At 43.7% G+C, this 17961-nt stretch overlaps 1 protein-coding gene across 3 annotated transcripts in view; it reads right to left on the minus strand.

The window, feature by feature from the left end:
- Positions 1-17961, minus strand: part of rps6ka1 (ribosomal protein S6 kinase a, polypeptide 1) — a 48066-nt gene that overhangs the window by 3346 nt on the left and 26759 nt on the right. The window contains exons 1-16 of one of the 3 annotated variants that reach the window (XM_062398138.1): positions 11282-11301; positions 8240-8356; positions 7956-8037; positions 6505-6585; positions 6304-6383; positions 6044-6150; positions 4549-4586; positions 3198-3340; positions 3032-3102; positions 2825-2913; positions 2124-2188; positions 1911-2013; positions 1496-1626; positions 1003-1128; positions 759-848; positions 502-660 (exon numbers count right to left, since the gene is read on the minus strand). In XM_062398138.1, coding sequence (XP_062254122.1) covers positions 502-660; positions 759-848; positions 1003-1128; positions 1496-1626; positions 1911-2013; positions 2124-2188; positions 2825-2913; positions 3032-3102; positions 3198-3340; positions 4549-4586; positions 6044-6150; positions 6304-6383; positions 6505-6585; positions 7956-7986 — 1314 coding nt within the window. In that variant the 5' untranslated portion in view covers positions 7987-8037; positions 8240-8356; positions 11282-11301. Of the gene's footprint in view, positions 1-501; positions 661-758; positions 849-1002; positions 1129-1495; positions 1627-1910; positions 2014-2123; positions 2189-2824; positions 2914-3031; positions 3103-3197; positions 3341-4548; positions 4587-6043; positions 6151-6303; positions 6384-6504; positions 6586-7955; positions 8038-8239; positions 8357-9576; positions 10088-11281; positions 11302-17961 lie in introns of those variants that run through there. The other 2 variants (XM_062398135.1, XM_062398137.1) reach the window with 2 other exon arrangements.

Here is a 17961-nt window from a genome sequence, read left to right on the forward strand (position 1 = left end):
AATAATATTTTGCAATCGTTGTTTATGATTTTGACTTTTGTATTATTTTCATTTTAAATCAGATGATACTCATTTTCTTAAAAAATGAAACCGCCATTGAATCTAAAATTATATTTTATAATTATTTTTTAAATTATCAAATTAAAAAGAAAAAAAGTCACAAAATATCTCAGAAGCAATAACTTAAATATTTCACTCAGGATATAAATCACTACTAAGTGGTAAATTGAATTTATATAACACTTTTCCAGTCCTAGCCTTTAGGCAAAATTTGGGGTTCAGAATGCAGATTACAAGAGCCGAGAATCGAACCACCGACCTTCTGGTTAATAGACAACCCTCTCTCTCCATTATTTCCCCCAAATAGCCGATTAATAATCATAGTTTTATTCAATTTGATTTGTTGGCCTTGGTATGTTGAGGAATCACAATGTGCCAACTGGATGTGCGGTAAAGAAAGAGTAAAGTGGCACAGGGGTTCAGGGCTGTACTGGTGCTCACCCCCTGTGAGTGCAGGTACTCCGCGGTCTTGGTGATGGTGTGAAGCACAGCGCTGGCCTCTCGCTCTGAGAAGAACTTCTGTTTGAGGATCCGATCGAGCAGCTCGCCACCGCGCATCAGCTCCGTCACCAGGAACACCTGCTTACCGTTATCGTACACCTGGGACGGAAATCAATGAAATCAATGAAATCACCAACTGGGACATTCAGTGCACTCCAGGGAAATAAGACTGTGATGTAAAATGCTTCTGTCCTCACATCCTTCAGGGTTATGATGTTGGGGTGTTGTCCATATCGAAGCAGAATCTCAATCTCCTCAGAGGGGTCTGTGCTGGTCTTGTCAATCATCTGTCAATCACGGGAAAAAAACGCCACATGAAGTCATTATAATCCTTAATTTGCACATATGTTTTTGATTATCCGAAAGAATAATGAAGGCCTAGTATCCGGTACAAAACATCTTTCATGAAGAGTTGTGATCGTTCAGTTTGTGTATTCGTACCTTGACGGCGTATTCTGTGTTGGTGGCTTTGTGAACGCAGCGTTTGCAAACAGAGAAGGAGCCCATGCCGATATCTTCCTTTAGAACGTAGCCATCGCTGAACAGCAGGTTCTTCCCGTGTAGCTGCTGCAGGAGGAAGAGTAGATAGAAGAGCGCTGGTGAGGGGGGGGGGGGGGGGAGGCGTAAGCGACTGACAGAGCTGACAAGGTCGACGGATGTTGATGGGTGTCGGCAAAGGAGCCGGATCTATTTCTGGCAACCCCTCTCTCTCTTTGTAAAAAAAAAAATGGTGTCTGTCAGTCTTACAAAGTTAATCAGTGATCCTGTCGGGCGTGAAACAATCATCTGGAGTCGCTTCACTCCGCCATACCTCCCATCTGCGTCACACGCACCTCACACATTGCATCTGCCCTTTTCTCCCTCCTCCATCATTCACAGAAACTGCTATCTGACACGTTAAACTGTGTCGTTTGTGAAACAGCCGCAGTCTGACCTGGACCACTGGGTGTGGCAGCGGCTGCACTGGCTCCGCCAAACCCTCCTCGTCCAGCAGGGTGGAGGCGATGAAACTGAAGCCTCTGAAGAGCTGGTGAGCTCCGGCACTTGGGGGCACGCCAGGCGAGTCTGTAATACAGTAACGCAACAAGGTCAAGTGTTAGGGAGAAAAGGGGACTTGTTAATGTTCATAAAGTCCGCTGCAGTAAACCACACTTATAGCTCATTTATTCTTTACGAGCGTCGTAATAATTAAGTATTACTGCGTTGTAATGGCGCTGTAAGTGCAAGTGTCTCCTTAAAATGAGGTCCTGTATTGATATGTGTTTTCAGCTGAGGGAGGGAAATTGCTGCCGCTGTCGGGGAGGAAATCCTGATAGGAAATAGACATGGATGGGGCTTTGACCTCTGACCTTTAGGGGTGCGGGAGGTGAACTCGGAGTCAAAGTAGAATGTGTCGTCTGGCCGCGCCACCGCCGGCCTGAATGGAGGCTTGGCTTCTCTCATGAAGAGTTTCTGAAAAGAATAAAAGGACCTTTACTCTCACCATACAACTGAGGAGAGAATATCACTGAAAACCCTCCCATTGTAGTCTTTTCAATGCTCGTATATTAAAATATTCTCACATTCCAGTCTATGGTGGAGTAGAAGCCGTGTCGTTTGATCTCCTCTGCACCGTCAGCACCAGATCCTGGGAAGGAAACATCTACATTTAGCAGCAGGAACCTCATTCGAGGACTATTAACATGTTTCTGAAGAAAGACTAGGACAGTTTTACCCCTTTTCTAAAAAGAAAAAGCATTTACGCTATGTTTTTTTTTCTTCTTCTTCTTCTTCTTTCAATATTCAAGAGCGTTTAGTTTCAGTTCAATTTCAGGTTCTGTAACGCTCTCACTTGAAACCCTGCGCTCACACTCAGATATACCCCGCTTGTGCTCAGATATTCTGCTGGACTCCAGCTCTATGAGGGTATAGTTGTTTATTTTAAAGCACACAGATGAGAAGCCAGTGATAGAAGTGGAGGACTGCCTGCATTAACCCAATTAAAGTACTCACCCGTTCGAAAGACATAAAGACATAAAGCAAGCCAAGCAGGACAATTCCCCCTATATATATATATATATATATATGTTTTTCTCATATATATATATATATATATATGAATATATGAGCTCAAGCGCAGGGTTTTGAGTGAGAGCGTTACAAAATCTAAACGTTAAACTCCCCCTTTAACTTTTAAAGTCCAACGCTCTTGAGTAAAGAAAGGAGAAAAAACTCCTAACATGCTTCCCCTCAGCGATAGTCATGTTCCTGATATGAAACTAACCCAGTCTGTTGCAAGGGTTCCTCTTGAACAAAGACCTTAGCAGCGACTGGGCCTCTGAACTCAGGAACTGAGGCATTCCCAAACGCGCCCTGCAGAGAGAGACAGATGACACACAGCTTATGTTATTACACTTGAAATTGAGCGGAGGCATTTTAAAAAAATCTTCTGGCTTCTGTGTGATGATTCCTCCCTGCAGAGGACGCTCACTTCAGAATGAGGCTCATCGTTTCCTTGCGGTCCTTCCCTTGAAATGGCAGCGCTCCTGTCAACATCTCAAACTGGAGGAGATAATACACAACACACATTTAGGTTCTAGAGCTCTGACTCGCACACAAACACCGAAACACGTTATAGATTGTTTTATTTTTTTTACCATCAGTACTCCGTATGACCACCAGTCGGCGCTGTGGGTGTGCCCCTGCCTGTTCACAACCTCTGGTGCCATGTACTCCACTGTGCCACAGAAGGAATAGGCTTTCTTCTCATGATCGATGGCTTCTTTACACAATCCAAAATCTGGGGGAAATACACAGAACACAGTCAGTCCCCCTCTCCCACTTTCTCTCTTCTTACATCCCCCTTTCAGCCCAGCTCTCCTCTCTCCCCCGTGTCTCTCCTCTCTCCCCTGTCTCTCTCCTCTCTCCCCCTGTCTCTCTCCCCCTGTCTCTCTCTCTCCTCTCCGTCCCCCGTCTCTGCCTGTCTCTCCTCTCTCCCCCGTGTCTCTCCTCTCTCCCCTGTGTCTCTCCTCTCTCTTCCCCTGTGTCTCTCTTCTCTCTCCCCTGTGTCTCTCCTCTCTCTCCCCCTGTCTCTCTTCTCTCTCCTCTCTCCCCTGTGTCTCTCTCCTCTCTCCCCCGTGTCTCTCTCCTCTCTCCCCCGTGTCTCTCTCCTCTCTCCCCCGTGTCTCTCTCCTCTCTCCCCCGTGTCTCTCTCCTCTCTCCCCTGTGTCTCTCTCCTCTCTCCCCTGTGTCACTCTCTACTCTCTCCCCTGTGTCACTCTCTACTCTCTCCCCGTGTCTCTCTCCTCCTGTGTCTCTCCTCTCTCCCCCGTGTCTCTCTCCTCTCTCCCCCATCTCGCTCCTCTCATTCCAACCGGTTGTGGCAGATATCCGCCCATCATGGGTCTGGTTTTGCTCGTGGCTTCTCCCCTTGAAAAGTGTTTTTCTCCACAGTCGTGTGGGAACTGGGTTTCTCGATAATATTGTACTGTACAGTCCAGACCTTAATCTCTAAAGTGAGATACCTTGAGATAGTGTATGTTGGGATTTAGAGCTAAAGAAATTAAGTTCTTTAGCCATTCTGAATATGCTATAGCTTTCTTTTGTGTCTGATTTAACATCACTTTCCCCCCAACAATATTTTAACTACCAATAAACTGAAAATGTAATCTTCAATGTAAAAGCAGGAGGATCTTTCTTCCGACAACACTTTCTACTTTTCTTCTGAACCTTGTTGTATTGCTCCTCTAAAACCGCCCAAGTTCACCTTTGGATCAATGGCAGATAAATAAACGGCTGCGATTATGGTCGAGAGTGAGATAACGTGTAATAATTAACTCGGGTATAAAGGCCCATGTGCAGGAATCATGAGTCACTGTGATAAAGCTGCCAGCACACTGTGAGTAATGGAGGTCAACGAGTCGGACCAGGGAGGTAGAGAGTGTGTGTGTGTGTGTGCGCGCGTGTGTCAGTGTGTATGTGTGTGTGTGAGTGTGGGAGGAGACTCACCTGTGAGTTTGATATGTCCCTCCTCATCCAGGAGAATACTAGAAGAAAATATTGTTAAATGTTAGAAAATGAATATCTGAGAAGCTGTGAAAGTTTCTCTTCTTGTGAAATGACACGCTGCAGACACTGGTATCAATTTAGTCTAAATTCATCCAGCCTCGTTTTAATGTAATCATGGACAAAATGTTATAAACACCAACTTAATATATAGTGCACTTTTCAACATAAAGTACAAAGTTCTGCACAAAAAGAAAAGAAAACAATAAATATAGAAAGATGTAAATAAATAATGGTAATCATGATATTATAGGTAAAGAGAGATAATAACCAGGTAAATGAAGGAATATGGCTTATGAAAAAGAAGACACTGTCTCAGACAGCCTTATTTCCTCAGGCAGTTCATTCCAGAGCCCTCAGGCCCTGATGGCAAGTGCTCTGTCGCCCCTTTAGTTTCAGCCTAGAATCAGAAAATGACAGCAGACTACCCAGCAGACGGCCCTAGATTGAAAGCTGCGCAGGAGTAAATCAGGAATCTAAAGATCAGAGATCCAGATCATGAAGAGCCAAAAAGATGTCCGTATCAATCCGATAACCCAGTGTGATGTGATGAGTCTTACTGTAGAGAACTGTTAGATAACTGCGTTTTTATCCTGTTCTATTGCAGACATGAGGGTGTGCATACAGGCTACAAGCTGCAGAGGTTGGGGAGTGAATATCCGCAGCTGGCGGATCTAATGTGCCATAAAGAACAGCAATTAAAATGTAGAGAAGAAGACAACAAGCTGAGGTAAACAACGCAAGGTCCAAATCATTAAAGGGCTTCACAAGTGTTTAATGAGGTAGGTTTGCATTCATAATGCATGTTAGGGAGGAATGATAATTCCATATGTTCAAAATGCTAATTTCAAAAGCCACCAGGTGGATTTAGAGTAGAATAACAAGAAATATAATTTTGATACAAATTGAAACACTGAATAAAAACCTCATCACGATTTGTCCAGGTTATTGGATTAATTTATTAGATTAATCCAAATAAAAAAGATTTTCCACAAGGATTATAGAATGTATTTGACTTGAGTTGAATAGATGTGGATGTAGTGTCCGGACATTTGACTCTATAAATGACGCCCAATCAGCATTTTAAATCACTAAAATAGAGATTTTTTACAAAAACCTTCCAAAGAGCAGATAAGCTAAATCTTTCTGTGAATCCGTGTGCACATGTAAAACACAGCAGGATGGTGTCACAGCTGACCGTGCACGCCCACGGTTACTTTGTGTAGTGAACATGCACCAGGAACAGTGACGATGGCGGCTGACACAGGTTTCACTACATTTGCTTAGCACTGGTAGGTCATATTACAAGATTGCCGCTTAATTTAGCACCACTGCACCACATCGACTTTCACAGGCGTACAAGAGACTAGAGAAATATGCATCCACTTGTATGTGTGTGTTCATTTCTGTGTTTCCAGTTTGTCTACTTTGTTCTTACTTCTCAGGCTTCAGGTCTCTGTAAATGATGCCCAGGCTGTGGAGATGGTCCAGTCCTAAGGCCAGCTCTGCCAGATAAAACTTCACATCCTCCTCTGTGAACATCACCTGGGAGCCGCGCGGGCACGAAACAAGGACAAAGAATAAAAGCACAAGAGTGAGAGAATGCGGGAATATTCACATGTTTATTATCAAGTGAGTTCAATGCCCGCAGAAAAATAAAAAAGCCTGTAAAAACATCACGATCTAAATCTCTCTCACCTCTTTAGAGAGTCTCGTGAAGAGGTCTCCTCCTCTGAGGAAGTCCAGGATCAAGTACAACTTTCCTTCAGTTTGGAATGCTGCAAATATAAAAAAAGTCTCATTCAGATTTGATTCGACTGTAAATCAGGAAACGTGACAAAACAGAATCAGTAGAACCGTCAAAATGTTTGAGATAAAAGAACCTTCAGGCCGACTCACCATAGTGCAGTTTGACGACAAACGGATGGTTGACGTCTGCCAGAATGTCTCTCTCCATCTTGGTCCTCACTCGGTCTCTCACTGAGGGATAAGAATACTGCTTAGTGTGTGTGTGGTTTTAGTGAGGGCGGGTTCACATTTAACACAAACTTTATTATTTAAAAAAGAGAGCATAACGATCCTCTGGTCATTGTTGTCATAAGAGCCCAACTGATGATTTTGAATAAAATACACTCCGTGTTAAACCTACTCATGTCTATCAACTTAAATAAAGTTACAAAGTTTATTATAAATGAAAAGAAATCACAAATACAACCAAATATAAGAACTTTAATTAAGCAAAGTTTTCATACCAGTAAATCAGTACGGCTCTTGTTGTCATTTTGGAATAAATGGATTTTTTTAATTCAAAGAGTTAGTCGAGCATTTTTCAATGAAGTAAAAGTACAAGTGATTCATTGCTGTGTGAGTCATCTTTGCATTGTCCCAGCAAATTATTGTATTCATCACACTGTGCTCTAGCTAAATGTTGAATAAAGTGGATTCAACACAATAAACTGAATGTTCACATCAACCAAAACTGAGCTTGAGAGATGATGCAAATAAAATGTGTAAATACGCTCAACTGAAACTAACCACATACATTTGGTTGAACTATGTGAACAAATCCTCATGTTTCTCAGGAAGACGACTGAGACCACGCCTCTGTGCAAAGGTGAAGCGGTCACACCGAGCTGTGGTGGTCTACAACATACGCTACACGACAAAGAACTGAGTGTTTGAGTTACAGGAAAAGCACACACCCTCCAATGTGAAACTGAGGGTATCGTCTCCAGAAGAAGAACAATCAGTGAACGCACCAGCAAAAAGAAAGAGCTTTCTGAGATCGCCCCATCTCAGAGACGATTGAATGCAGATCTACAGATGAAATAAATGCACAACTCTAACTAATGATTATCTGGACTACGTATCCATCTATTTATGAGATCACGATATCAGAAATTTGTTTTAAATGCGCATCGCAATTTCTTTCAACTGACCCAAATCCCAAAAAATTGTAATCGCGAAGATTTAAGAATGAGAAATTAGCAAATTGTGACACTGACAAACCTACAACCTGTGAATTATTTGGTTCAGAATCCTTTTTTTGACATTCAATTGTCTCGCAACACAAAATAAAAGACACACAAGGGGCTTTAATCAGAGCAATTATAATGAAATGTTTGTTATTTCATCTGCTCCCCTCTAAACGGAGATGTTTCCCATCCACCTTCTGCACACGATGACGGGTTCAGACTGGTTTACAAGGGTCGTGAGCTGACGTCAGGAAAATCCCCCTTCTGGGTAATGTCGTGACTACTAAGCCAGCATCTCATACTGCCCCCCCCCCCCAGCATTGCATACTGCCCCCTCGACATGACACCATTCAGTCGCCTCCCACGCTGCAGTACCTTTGAGTGTGGCCTTCTTCAGGACCTTCATGGCATAGAGCTGGTTGTCATCTGGAGGGGTCACCTTTCGCACCAGGAACACCTGCAGCATGCACCAAAAAACAAACCCCCGCCCCGGTTATATCACATTCAGGATTAAGAGGCCGAGAAAACAAAGGGAGCCGCAGAAAGAGCAGGACAGGATCACTTGAATGGTCATTTTTATACACGTATATAAAAACTAAGGAGACGTTACAGTTAATAGTAAATAAATAAGTACAAGATAATGAATGCTTGTGTGTTACCTTGCCAAAAGACCCCTGTCCCAGCACTTTGAGCAGTTCAAACTGAGAGGCGTCGGCCTTCTCCGATCCCTCTTTGACCACATGCGTGATGTTGATCTCCTTGATGTCTCCATCTTCCTGAAGAGTGAAGAGTGAACAAGAACAGTCGGAACATAAAACAGTCAGCGACCACAGATCTAATGACTAAGATACTGTATGTGTTTGTCAGTGTGTGTGGAGGAGCTGTAAATAGTGGTTTATCAAAATAAAACGCGTCAGAAAGAGGAAGCACGGTGATGTGTTGAATGCACCCCGTGGGTAAAGTGTGACTTTTCTTCTAAAGAGCTTACTGGAAATAAATTTGACTGCACAATAAAATAGAAGTATATAAATGCTGAACTCTATAAAAAGGAGCAATGCAAAAGGCCTCCAGTGGTTAATGTTTGCGTTTGCGGACACAGGCTGTTTAGAGCCAACCTCGTGGGAACTTTTCAGGTTCTTGCACTGGGGTGGAGCAGCTGATCTGAGACTCACAAGTCATCAGCCACACCCAACCGAAACGCAGCAAAACATCAGCAGCAAACCTCATCAACAACAACAACAACAACGTCAATAACAACGTTGAGTCACTTTCTTGAGACACAGTTCTCAGCATTCATAATCCTGGCACAACATTATTCTTACCCTGCGGACAGCATATTCAATTTTAACAGTGTGGCTAGAGGAGAAACACCCTTGAGTTTTTCCTTTGCAGACATTCGTGTGTGGTTTTATAATAGCAAGGCCATTGCTCAGGAAAAAGGTTAATAGCAGCTGAGAAAAGATTAAAGAAGACTTTAAAATGTTATGTTAAAACAGTGTTGAATAGAAATGCTGCCTTGATGGATAATGTGATAGTCAATGGTCACTCACAGCATTTATCAAGGGAAGGCATCACAGATGTGAAGTTGCAGAACATTTAAAAAAAGGGCAGGGCATTACACAGAGTTTGTAGAATTAAGAAAAATAAATCATCAGATGAATCGCGATGTAATAAAAAAGATGGAGCCGTGTAATTTGAAAGACCGATTCACCGATGATGACACGATAAAAAGTTTTGACAACAAACTGTCAGCAACCAACACTACAGACCACTATTTGACAACAGGAAACCAGAGCGGGTTGAGCTCAGAGGCGTTCAGCTGCAGCAGCTTATTTTTTTCTTTAACAACCACAAAAAGAACAGTAACAGTTTTTTCTGCACTTTGCAGCTTTAATAAATCCCACTTCCCGGCCTCTACCTTTACAAATTACCGTGCTTTAAAAAAGGATAATAAACGGCTCTCTGGAGACGACAGCCTGACAGAGTGTCACTTTACCGTCCAGAGGTTCCCCGGTGCAGGTAAAGTGTCGGTGCTGATGCCGGTTGCTGCTGTTGACGTGGAGTGAGAAGGGCTGCTGGTCAGAGCCTTGTTCCTTTTGGACAGGTAGAGGGTCAGCAGGTTGAACAGGTTGAACTTCCTCTTGTCCTTCTCCATCTCAGGGTTTCCCAGACTGTTTTATCATCCTCACCGTGTCCAAGGCAAACAGCGTCCCTCGCATATAAATCAACCGAAACCTCACCTCATCTCGCCAGGAGCTCACTTTACACTCATGTTAGGGTTAGTTCTGTGGACCGCAGGTAAATAAGGAGGAATCCCTCAGCCTGTGACCTTTCTCTATTCTCTCTGCAGGTCCAGGGGTCTCCTGCGATATCCCTTTATTAACTCTTCATCTTCACTTTATCTCCCACTATCCCTCCTGTCCTCCGTCTGTCTCTCGCTCTCTCTATCTCTCTGTTTGTCGGATGAGCCTGGTTTGCCCTCTCTGACTGAGTGCATCTGTAGTGAACTGGAACCAAAGCATGCAGGAAGGAAGAGCCTGCGCTTATTCTCACAGTCGCACACCCAACAAGGCCCACACACAAACACACATCTGCAGCAGGGAGAGAGAGAGTGAGAGTGAGAGAGAGAGAGAGAGAGAGAGAGAGAGAGAGAGAGAGAGAGAGAGAAACTATAACAACAAAACAGAGGACTAGAAATGAACTTAACGTCGGCCCAACAGTCCCCTTAAATTCAATCGAGCTTCACTGACCCATAATGCAACCTTCCAAAATGTTCGTGGAAATCTGTCAAGTAGTTTTTGCATAATCTTGCTTACACACTTACAACCAGAAAGTGGTGAAAACATAACCAGAGGTAAAGATCGGTTGAAATTGATTATGTCATATTATCTATACCAATTATCATACTTATCTTCATCATATTTGCATATCGTGGAAGACATAATTTGGCCGTGCTCGCACAATGACAATAGAGTTCTAGAATTTGAAGTTGTCTCTGCTCCCATGAGTGGAGATAACACATCATCATCACATCATGTGTTTCTGTGTCATCAAGAACTGCCTCGCCTCCAAAACCCAACTCTGTGTCACTGCCCTTTACCCACAATTCATCAGAGTAAGAGGCTGAAAGGAGGAGGAGGCGTGGAAGGGGGGGATGAGGTGTCCCCTCGCTGTGTCAACACGGTTAAAGACGACTCCATTGGCCGGCGGATGATGGAGATTTTCCTGCCTCTGGTGAGGCACATCCCTCTCGATTCCCTCTCAAAAACAGTCTATTCTGGTCCATCCTGCCTCTTAAAACACTCCTCACCGGTCCTGGAGAGCCCTCTCACTCTTTTGCTTTCCTCCATCTCTCACTTTATTGCTCTTTACAAACACCGTTTTTTAACAAGAGAGAATAGGCCATTGAATAACCAAATAAATACAGAGCACGAGCCCACCTTTCTTTACCAAACAGTGTCACCTTCAAGCTTCCAGCAGACGTCCAGACGTTCAATGCACAGACAACGTTGATTGTAACAGTTTTGCGATGGCAGAATTGAATTTCCAAGGGGCGAAAAGGAAAAAAGTGCATTAGGCTGAAGTGCATAGAGTGCAGACATTGCTCATGTAAGCAACAGAAAGCTAGAGTGTGTTTTTCTGGGCAGGGAGGAGCTGCACATTGGCCTGAAATAAAGCAGCTGCACATGGTCGTGGCTTACCTGGTGTCTAATACTGGCATAATCCTTCTCAATCCAGGTAATACGAGACTCTTTCTATAGGATGGGAGCAGGGGTTGTGTTAGAATGGAGACGTTCCAGAGAAAACATCAGTTTTTCCTCAACACAAATGTACAAGTATCCTTGCAGGTGCACCTCACACACACACACACACACATTCTCACTCACGTACACACACACACACACACACACGTCGTAAGGGGCACGATTCACACTAGTATCTAAAAAACACCTCTTCCCTCCTACTTCTCACTTCCTCTTTTATCAAGCCAATCTCACTTCCTTCCTGCTCGGCGACTCCAACGCGGCAGCAGCGGGGAACTGAGGTTCCCGGCGTAACTGCTGCTAGAGATTCTGACGACTTATCACACACACATAGGAAATATCTAGAATTTAAAGTGTCCAGTTATTAGCTTGTACAGCACATCGCTCTAGACTGTGTCAAACTGAATGGAGTCACTGCCTTGCTTTATAATTCAATGGCCTCAGCATGTTAAGTTGATATGATTGACTATTTGGCGTGACATAAATGGCCTGAGCACTTGCACCTCCATTAGCGACGACTTCAAAATCTGTCGCACTTGTAGATTGAAAGGACAGAAGTTGGAGTTTCAGTGTACCAGCACGTTCCTGTCACTTCACAGCCGAGAAGATGAGAGCTCAGCTTCACGTCCACCCTCGCAGATGAAGCCCCCTCTCCACACACACACAGACACACACACACACACACACACACACACACACCCGCCTGGTTTTTTAGGAAAGTCCCCAGGCCCAATCACATCCATCAGCGCACAAAAAAATGTCCACTCGTCACCATCGGTCCGCATGAGAAAGCAGCCACTTGCCTCGTGCGTGCGCGTTTTGGTTCGGAACAAGAGCCTCCACATGTCTGTGTGCAGTTATTTCCATGTCACTGGTGCTGTCACTGTGTCACCGGTGTAACAGACTCTAACCGTCTTACAAACGCCTCTTTGTCAGAATTAGCAAACACGTTCTGTACGCAACACGATCTGCAAGCGCACACAAATGCAGCAACAAATGGGAAGTGAGGTTATCAACTGGCGGTAACCTTGTTGGGGGATGTAGAGCAGAAGGGACAGGAAGCGGCTGCTACAGACAGGAAGTGGTGGACTGAAAGAAGGAAAAAGTGAAGTCAAACAAGACACAGATTCACTTTGCGAATGTGAACCCTCTGTGCAATGCAACACTTTTTATTTTTTTTGGGCACGGCAGAAGGACGCAGTGGAGATTGGAAAATTGGCGTAATGCTGATGAGCACTTCAGAATCTGAGAGGTTCCTGAGAGAACGAATATCCAGGATGCAATTCCCATTTGGACACACATCGGGCAAAACTCCAACCGAACCTTGAAGTCCTGTACAATAAAACCTTTCATGGCAGGGTACTTGCATCCTGTCGCTGTCAAATCAAAGCTAAAACCAACCAAACAAAAGCACACAGCTCCGCCAAGGCCAACAAGATGCACCTAATAAAACGCTCTCATAGATATCAGTTCCCTAAAGGTGCCTGATTGGATCACGATCCATCAGTGAAATTGTCCAAAAAAATGTCCTATCTCACAACTTTAATGAAAGAGCAAAAAAAATGGTGGTTTCGCCCCGGTTTGGATCCACATGGAATTTTTTGGGATTCTCCCTCTTTATGATAATCCCTCCTGTAGCTTTTGCATAATCGTGCTTACAAATAGGGCTGCAACTACCTGCTAAGTTCATTATCAATTAATCTGTTCATTATCTTTATGATTCATTGATTATTCAATCGGATAAAAAGAAGAAAAAAAAACGACATTTTATACTTTCCAGCAGTTAATTAGAAAAAGCAACACATGAATTGCAGATATCTGCAACATAATTATGACTTTAGTTGTGAATATTTAGAATTTTATGTAAGATATCAATCATCATTCTTTTTTGACTCGTCAGAACTCATTTCAGTCAGACAAATCACGTTCGATCATGTTATATATTTATTAGAGCAGATTTAGTGTTTGTTCTCTAGGCTCCAACTTAATCACTCCTCCATATGATTACACAGGAATGATGGGAGTGATTACAAATACTTGTAAACCCCCGTTACAAGCAAGAACTAGCTCGCTGGCGTCGCCACATTTATGACATCTGTATTTACATTTTGACTTGTATGAACTATTATTGCTATCACATGCGTGTGGGTTTTCATTATAGATCTCTACGATTCCGTTGAATCATCACTATCTTAAAGTCCAGGTTCAGATATCTGTAATTTAATTCTGACTAGTTCAAACCAAGTATAAAGTATTTTGAATTGAGGCCTATTAAAGATATAAATAATCACATTTGGAACTTCTGTCTTCCTGAGAGCCAGAAAGCAGATTCACTGCACCTTCTGTCCGAACACACGCCGTGTAATGCTCTCTGGTAAACACAAGGGGCCAGTGCAAGTCTATACGGCCCAGCTGGTGGTGATGGTGGCGGTGGGGGAGAGTGCACCAGAGAAGTGTGTTCTGAGATGGAGCTTTAGCCAAGTAAGGGCATGTTCACATTTTTTAGCCCGTGCCTCCTCCAAATCTCAGTGTTGCTTCTGACATCCATTACACTGGGGGGGGGGGGGAAGTGGGACAGAGCAGGATCATGAGGGAGATGGCTGAGGCTGAAAAAACTGTCCAATCACAGCAGAGAAGTTCCCACAGGTTGAAGCCCTGCAGCAGTCACGCAGCAAAGTGTCTCAAAGCAATTCACCAAAGCTCGAGGCGGCTCAATGTGAAAGTGTTGGAGAATAGAGTCTGAAGAAAGAAGAGTGGATGTGGTAAATGGAGAGAAAACTGAAATAGAGATAATTAGCAAACGAAAGAGTGAGGAATGTGAAAAAAGCACCCGAGGATCACAGTGGTTGTCTCCGTGTCTCTCACTGAGGCCTCTCCTTTTTTCTGGAAAAAACGTGGGGGGGGGGGGCAGCACCTGCAGGATTTCAAACACATGACAGCTCAGAATGCTCGACCAGAGAGGAGGAGAGAGAGTGTTCAGGGTTGAGAGACAATGTAAATGGCTAGTGGACATGGAGGGACACAGACAGTCTAAACATCCATCCATCCAACCCACCATGGTTCAGTCTCATTACCGGGAAAAACAGCTGTCCTACAGTAGCACTTTGTCTGTGTGAGTGTAAACACACACGCGTTTGTACGACATAACACATTCCCTAGCCGCTAACCCCAAGCCCCAACTCTAAACGTAACCATCCAAACTAAAAGCCTAACCCTAACCTAGTTATGATCCTCAAACAGCCCATTGAAAAAGTGAGGGCCGGTCAAAATGTCCTCACTTTCCGAAAATGTCCTGACTCTATAATGTCTATCCTTAAAATGGTCCTCCCAGACATATATAAGTACAGGAACAAACTCCCACACAGGGATTAGGTGCTGTACTCTGAAGCACTACTATGAGGACTGTGATTATACAATTAGAGTTGAAGAGAAAAATAAACTGATTTGTAAACTTCACATCCATATAGTGAAATGTATGAATAGAGACATGAATAGAGAGAAATAGAGAGAGAGAGTGATTTGTAGATAGAGCAACAGATAGTGAGAGGGATAGAGAGATTTAAATCTTGTGCGTTTTATCCCTCGAGTTCCTCTGAAAGACCACAACGATGGACTCCAGGAAAATAATCCAAACCAAAAGTGCTTTATAAACATTTAGAACTACTTGATGTAAGCACTGGAACTAAATAAAATACCAGTTGAGCTCAATTCAGTGACCTCTGTGTATGGGGTGCACATGTGGCCCACAGGTCCCAGAGATCCTTCCCTTTTGCCATAAAGAAGACCCTCCATTGTGCTTGTTCACACTGAACCAGTCATGTCCGCATAATGTCGCAACGTGTGATTTTAGATAACATGTCAGCGTTGCAGAACGAGAGGCGTGGCATGTGACACGTCAGCCATAGCAGCTCTTCCTTCACACTGACAGCGACGCGGCTCTGTGACAACAAGAAGCTTTTGACTGTATGTGAACTGATGTAGGATAAAAGTTGTGTGCGTTTTTTTGGTGCGTGAAAGTCCAGACACGCCTGCAGGCCGGCGCACAAATCTGTCAGGTGAGAGACAGTAACAGTCTTCATCAGTCTGAGACTCTGTCCTCTCTCCTCCGTCAGAAACGCTGAATACATGAAGTGTGTGCTGCAAGATTTTGAAAGGGGCAGGCCTGACTCATTCATTCAGATTCCCTCTCATTCATCATCGTTCTCTCCCCTAAGGTGAACATCATCCTTCTTTCCTTTCACTTTGACCAACAGCTTCTCCATCTGTCCACGTTCTCTTTCTCCTTTTCCCCCCTGACCCATCCGTTATCTCTCTCTCTTTCACACCTGTGATAGATGTTGCTAAAGTAGTGAGGCGGGAGTTAGAGGAGGCAGAGCTGCAGATGGATATTCACCGGGTCCAGACACTATCCACAGACATCCCATCATGGTGCTTTAATGGAAGATAAGCCTGGGGCAGGCGGAAGAGAGCAGAGTTGAAAAAATATCAAAAGGGCATTTTTCCTTTCTGATATCTGCACTTTGTTTATAAGTCGATACCGAGAAATCTGATATCAGGGCATTTAGAAAATATGCAACTTTTATTATATTTCAACAGCCTAATGCTACTATCTCTGTATAAAGTGATAAATTACCATCAGTGTTGTGTTGTTGGCCTGGCTTAGGCAAAATCCTAAAATACACACAATTACTTCCTTTAAATAGGTCAAAACTGTAGTGTTGCATACTGTAAATGAAAGCTGCAGAGAAGACATGATTTCAATAAAAAGAGAACTGCAGTTTTATCTGGGTGAAACGAACATACTTAAAAGAAGTGGTATTGGATCTGTTCATGGATTTGACATGACATTGCATTTTCGGAAGAATCTGAGGAATTTCTGATGCTTGCATCTGTCTCTCTTAGAAAAAAGAACGAATGGAAAATCACACAAAACGTTTCGGTTCACGCTGGTAGAACAGAACAAAGAACTAGCAGCAGTGCACATACAGTACTTACAGTCCTAATCCCCCACTACTTAACGCGATTATCTCTGTCTTTGCCAGTGCGGCTGCTGTTATCCACGGAAAGATGGAAGACAAGGGCTTTAAGAGAATAAGTCAAGAAAGAACAAAAAACATAATGAGGAACATTACAAACATTAAGAATGTTTTTGCATCAGGCATCAATTACATCTAAATATTTAGTTACAGTGCTCCTTGGTTCATTTCATTTCACTAAAAAGTGTTGATATAAAAAGGTAGATCAACAAAGTAGGTTTCAGGAGTGTCAGTCAAAGGTTGTCTGTCATTGTCGAGAGGCAACACATCTTCTGACTTTTGACCCCTTGGGTGGAGAGCACTGCTGGGGTTAATACCCAGCCTTGAGCAGACTGTGCCATCTGCCCAATCTTGTCATCCAGTTACATCCCTGGTATCCACACTGGAGTAACGCTGGGCCCGCAAGTTTCTGTCTGAACACGCCCGAGCCAGAAGGTTTTGCAGATTACAGGCACGAGCGGTGTAAAGAATGTAGGTGAAGAGCCCAGGCAAGGTTAGCAAGGCCGACCCAAACATCAATATTATTTCAAATCTTGGGCTGAAAGGTTTGAAGGTTTCTTTACAACCAGATGTGTGATTTAAAAGAACCCCCCCCCCCACTGTAGATGTCATAAACAGCAACTGCTACACTGACCCTGCTTCACAATACCCTGCACCAAGAGGCATCATTGGGTGACAACAGAAAACAACTTGGGAAGTCTCCGTCGGCACAGGTGCTGGTTTTATCAAATGCCGCACAAGGGAAGTGGACACTAGAGGAAATGTACCAGAGGTAGCACAGGATTAGCAAAGATGCTACAGGAAATCCTGCGCTGGCCTCTGGATTATTAATAGCAGCAACAAGGATATCGGTAAGATGATAGGCAGTTCAGCGCTGGGTCAGCTGACAAGGAGCCTTAATGGCATCGTGTAATATCTACTGTGTCAGCAATCATCAATAAAAAAAAAACAGAGGGACGGAGGCGGCAGGGAGGAGTAAGGAAAGATGGATCAAAAGTGAGGGACAAAGAGATAAGTGGGAGAGATGGATGAGACGGAGGGAGAGAGGAACGAGTGGATGCTCGTAATACACAATGAGGTCATCGGAGTTAGAGCTAAGCTGGCGGACTGCAGTGGAAATGTGCAGCACAGTCTATAGCACCATGTATGGAGAGCGGAGTAACACACAAAGACACACACACACAGACACAGCACAGCCTATAAAACACACATACAATAACATCGCCTGATCTTTTCATCTCTGATTTCTATGTCAGCACAAAACCACTCTCATGGATCAGACTCTTCACACCAGCCACGAGCAGTCAGAAATAGCAGCTTCCTATCTCAGTGAACACTTCCTCCTTCCTGCCGATCGTGGTTGTCTCCAGTCTCCAAAAATATCAACACTCCCACTTGCCAAAAACACCCCCCCGAAACACACACACACGGACATTAATCACAACACTGTTTGTGTATCCTCAACTTTAACACTATGGTGTGCTGCTCCACAACATGTCAGACTATCCGTCTAGTTCTCATATTAAATCTTTTCACAGCTAATTAATCACAAGAAAATAGAACAAAACTGGAATGAAAAGC

The sequence above is a fragment of the Platichthys flesus genome, chromosome 10 (genome assembly GCF_949316205.1).
Source record: "Platichthys flesus chromosome 10, fPlaFle2.1, whole genome shotgun sequence".
NCBI lineage: Eukaryota > Metazoa > Chordata > Actinopteri > Pleuronectiformes > Pleuronectidae > Platichthys > Platichthys flesus.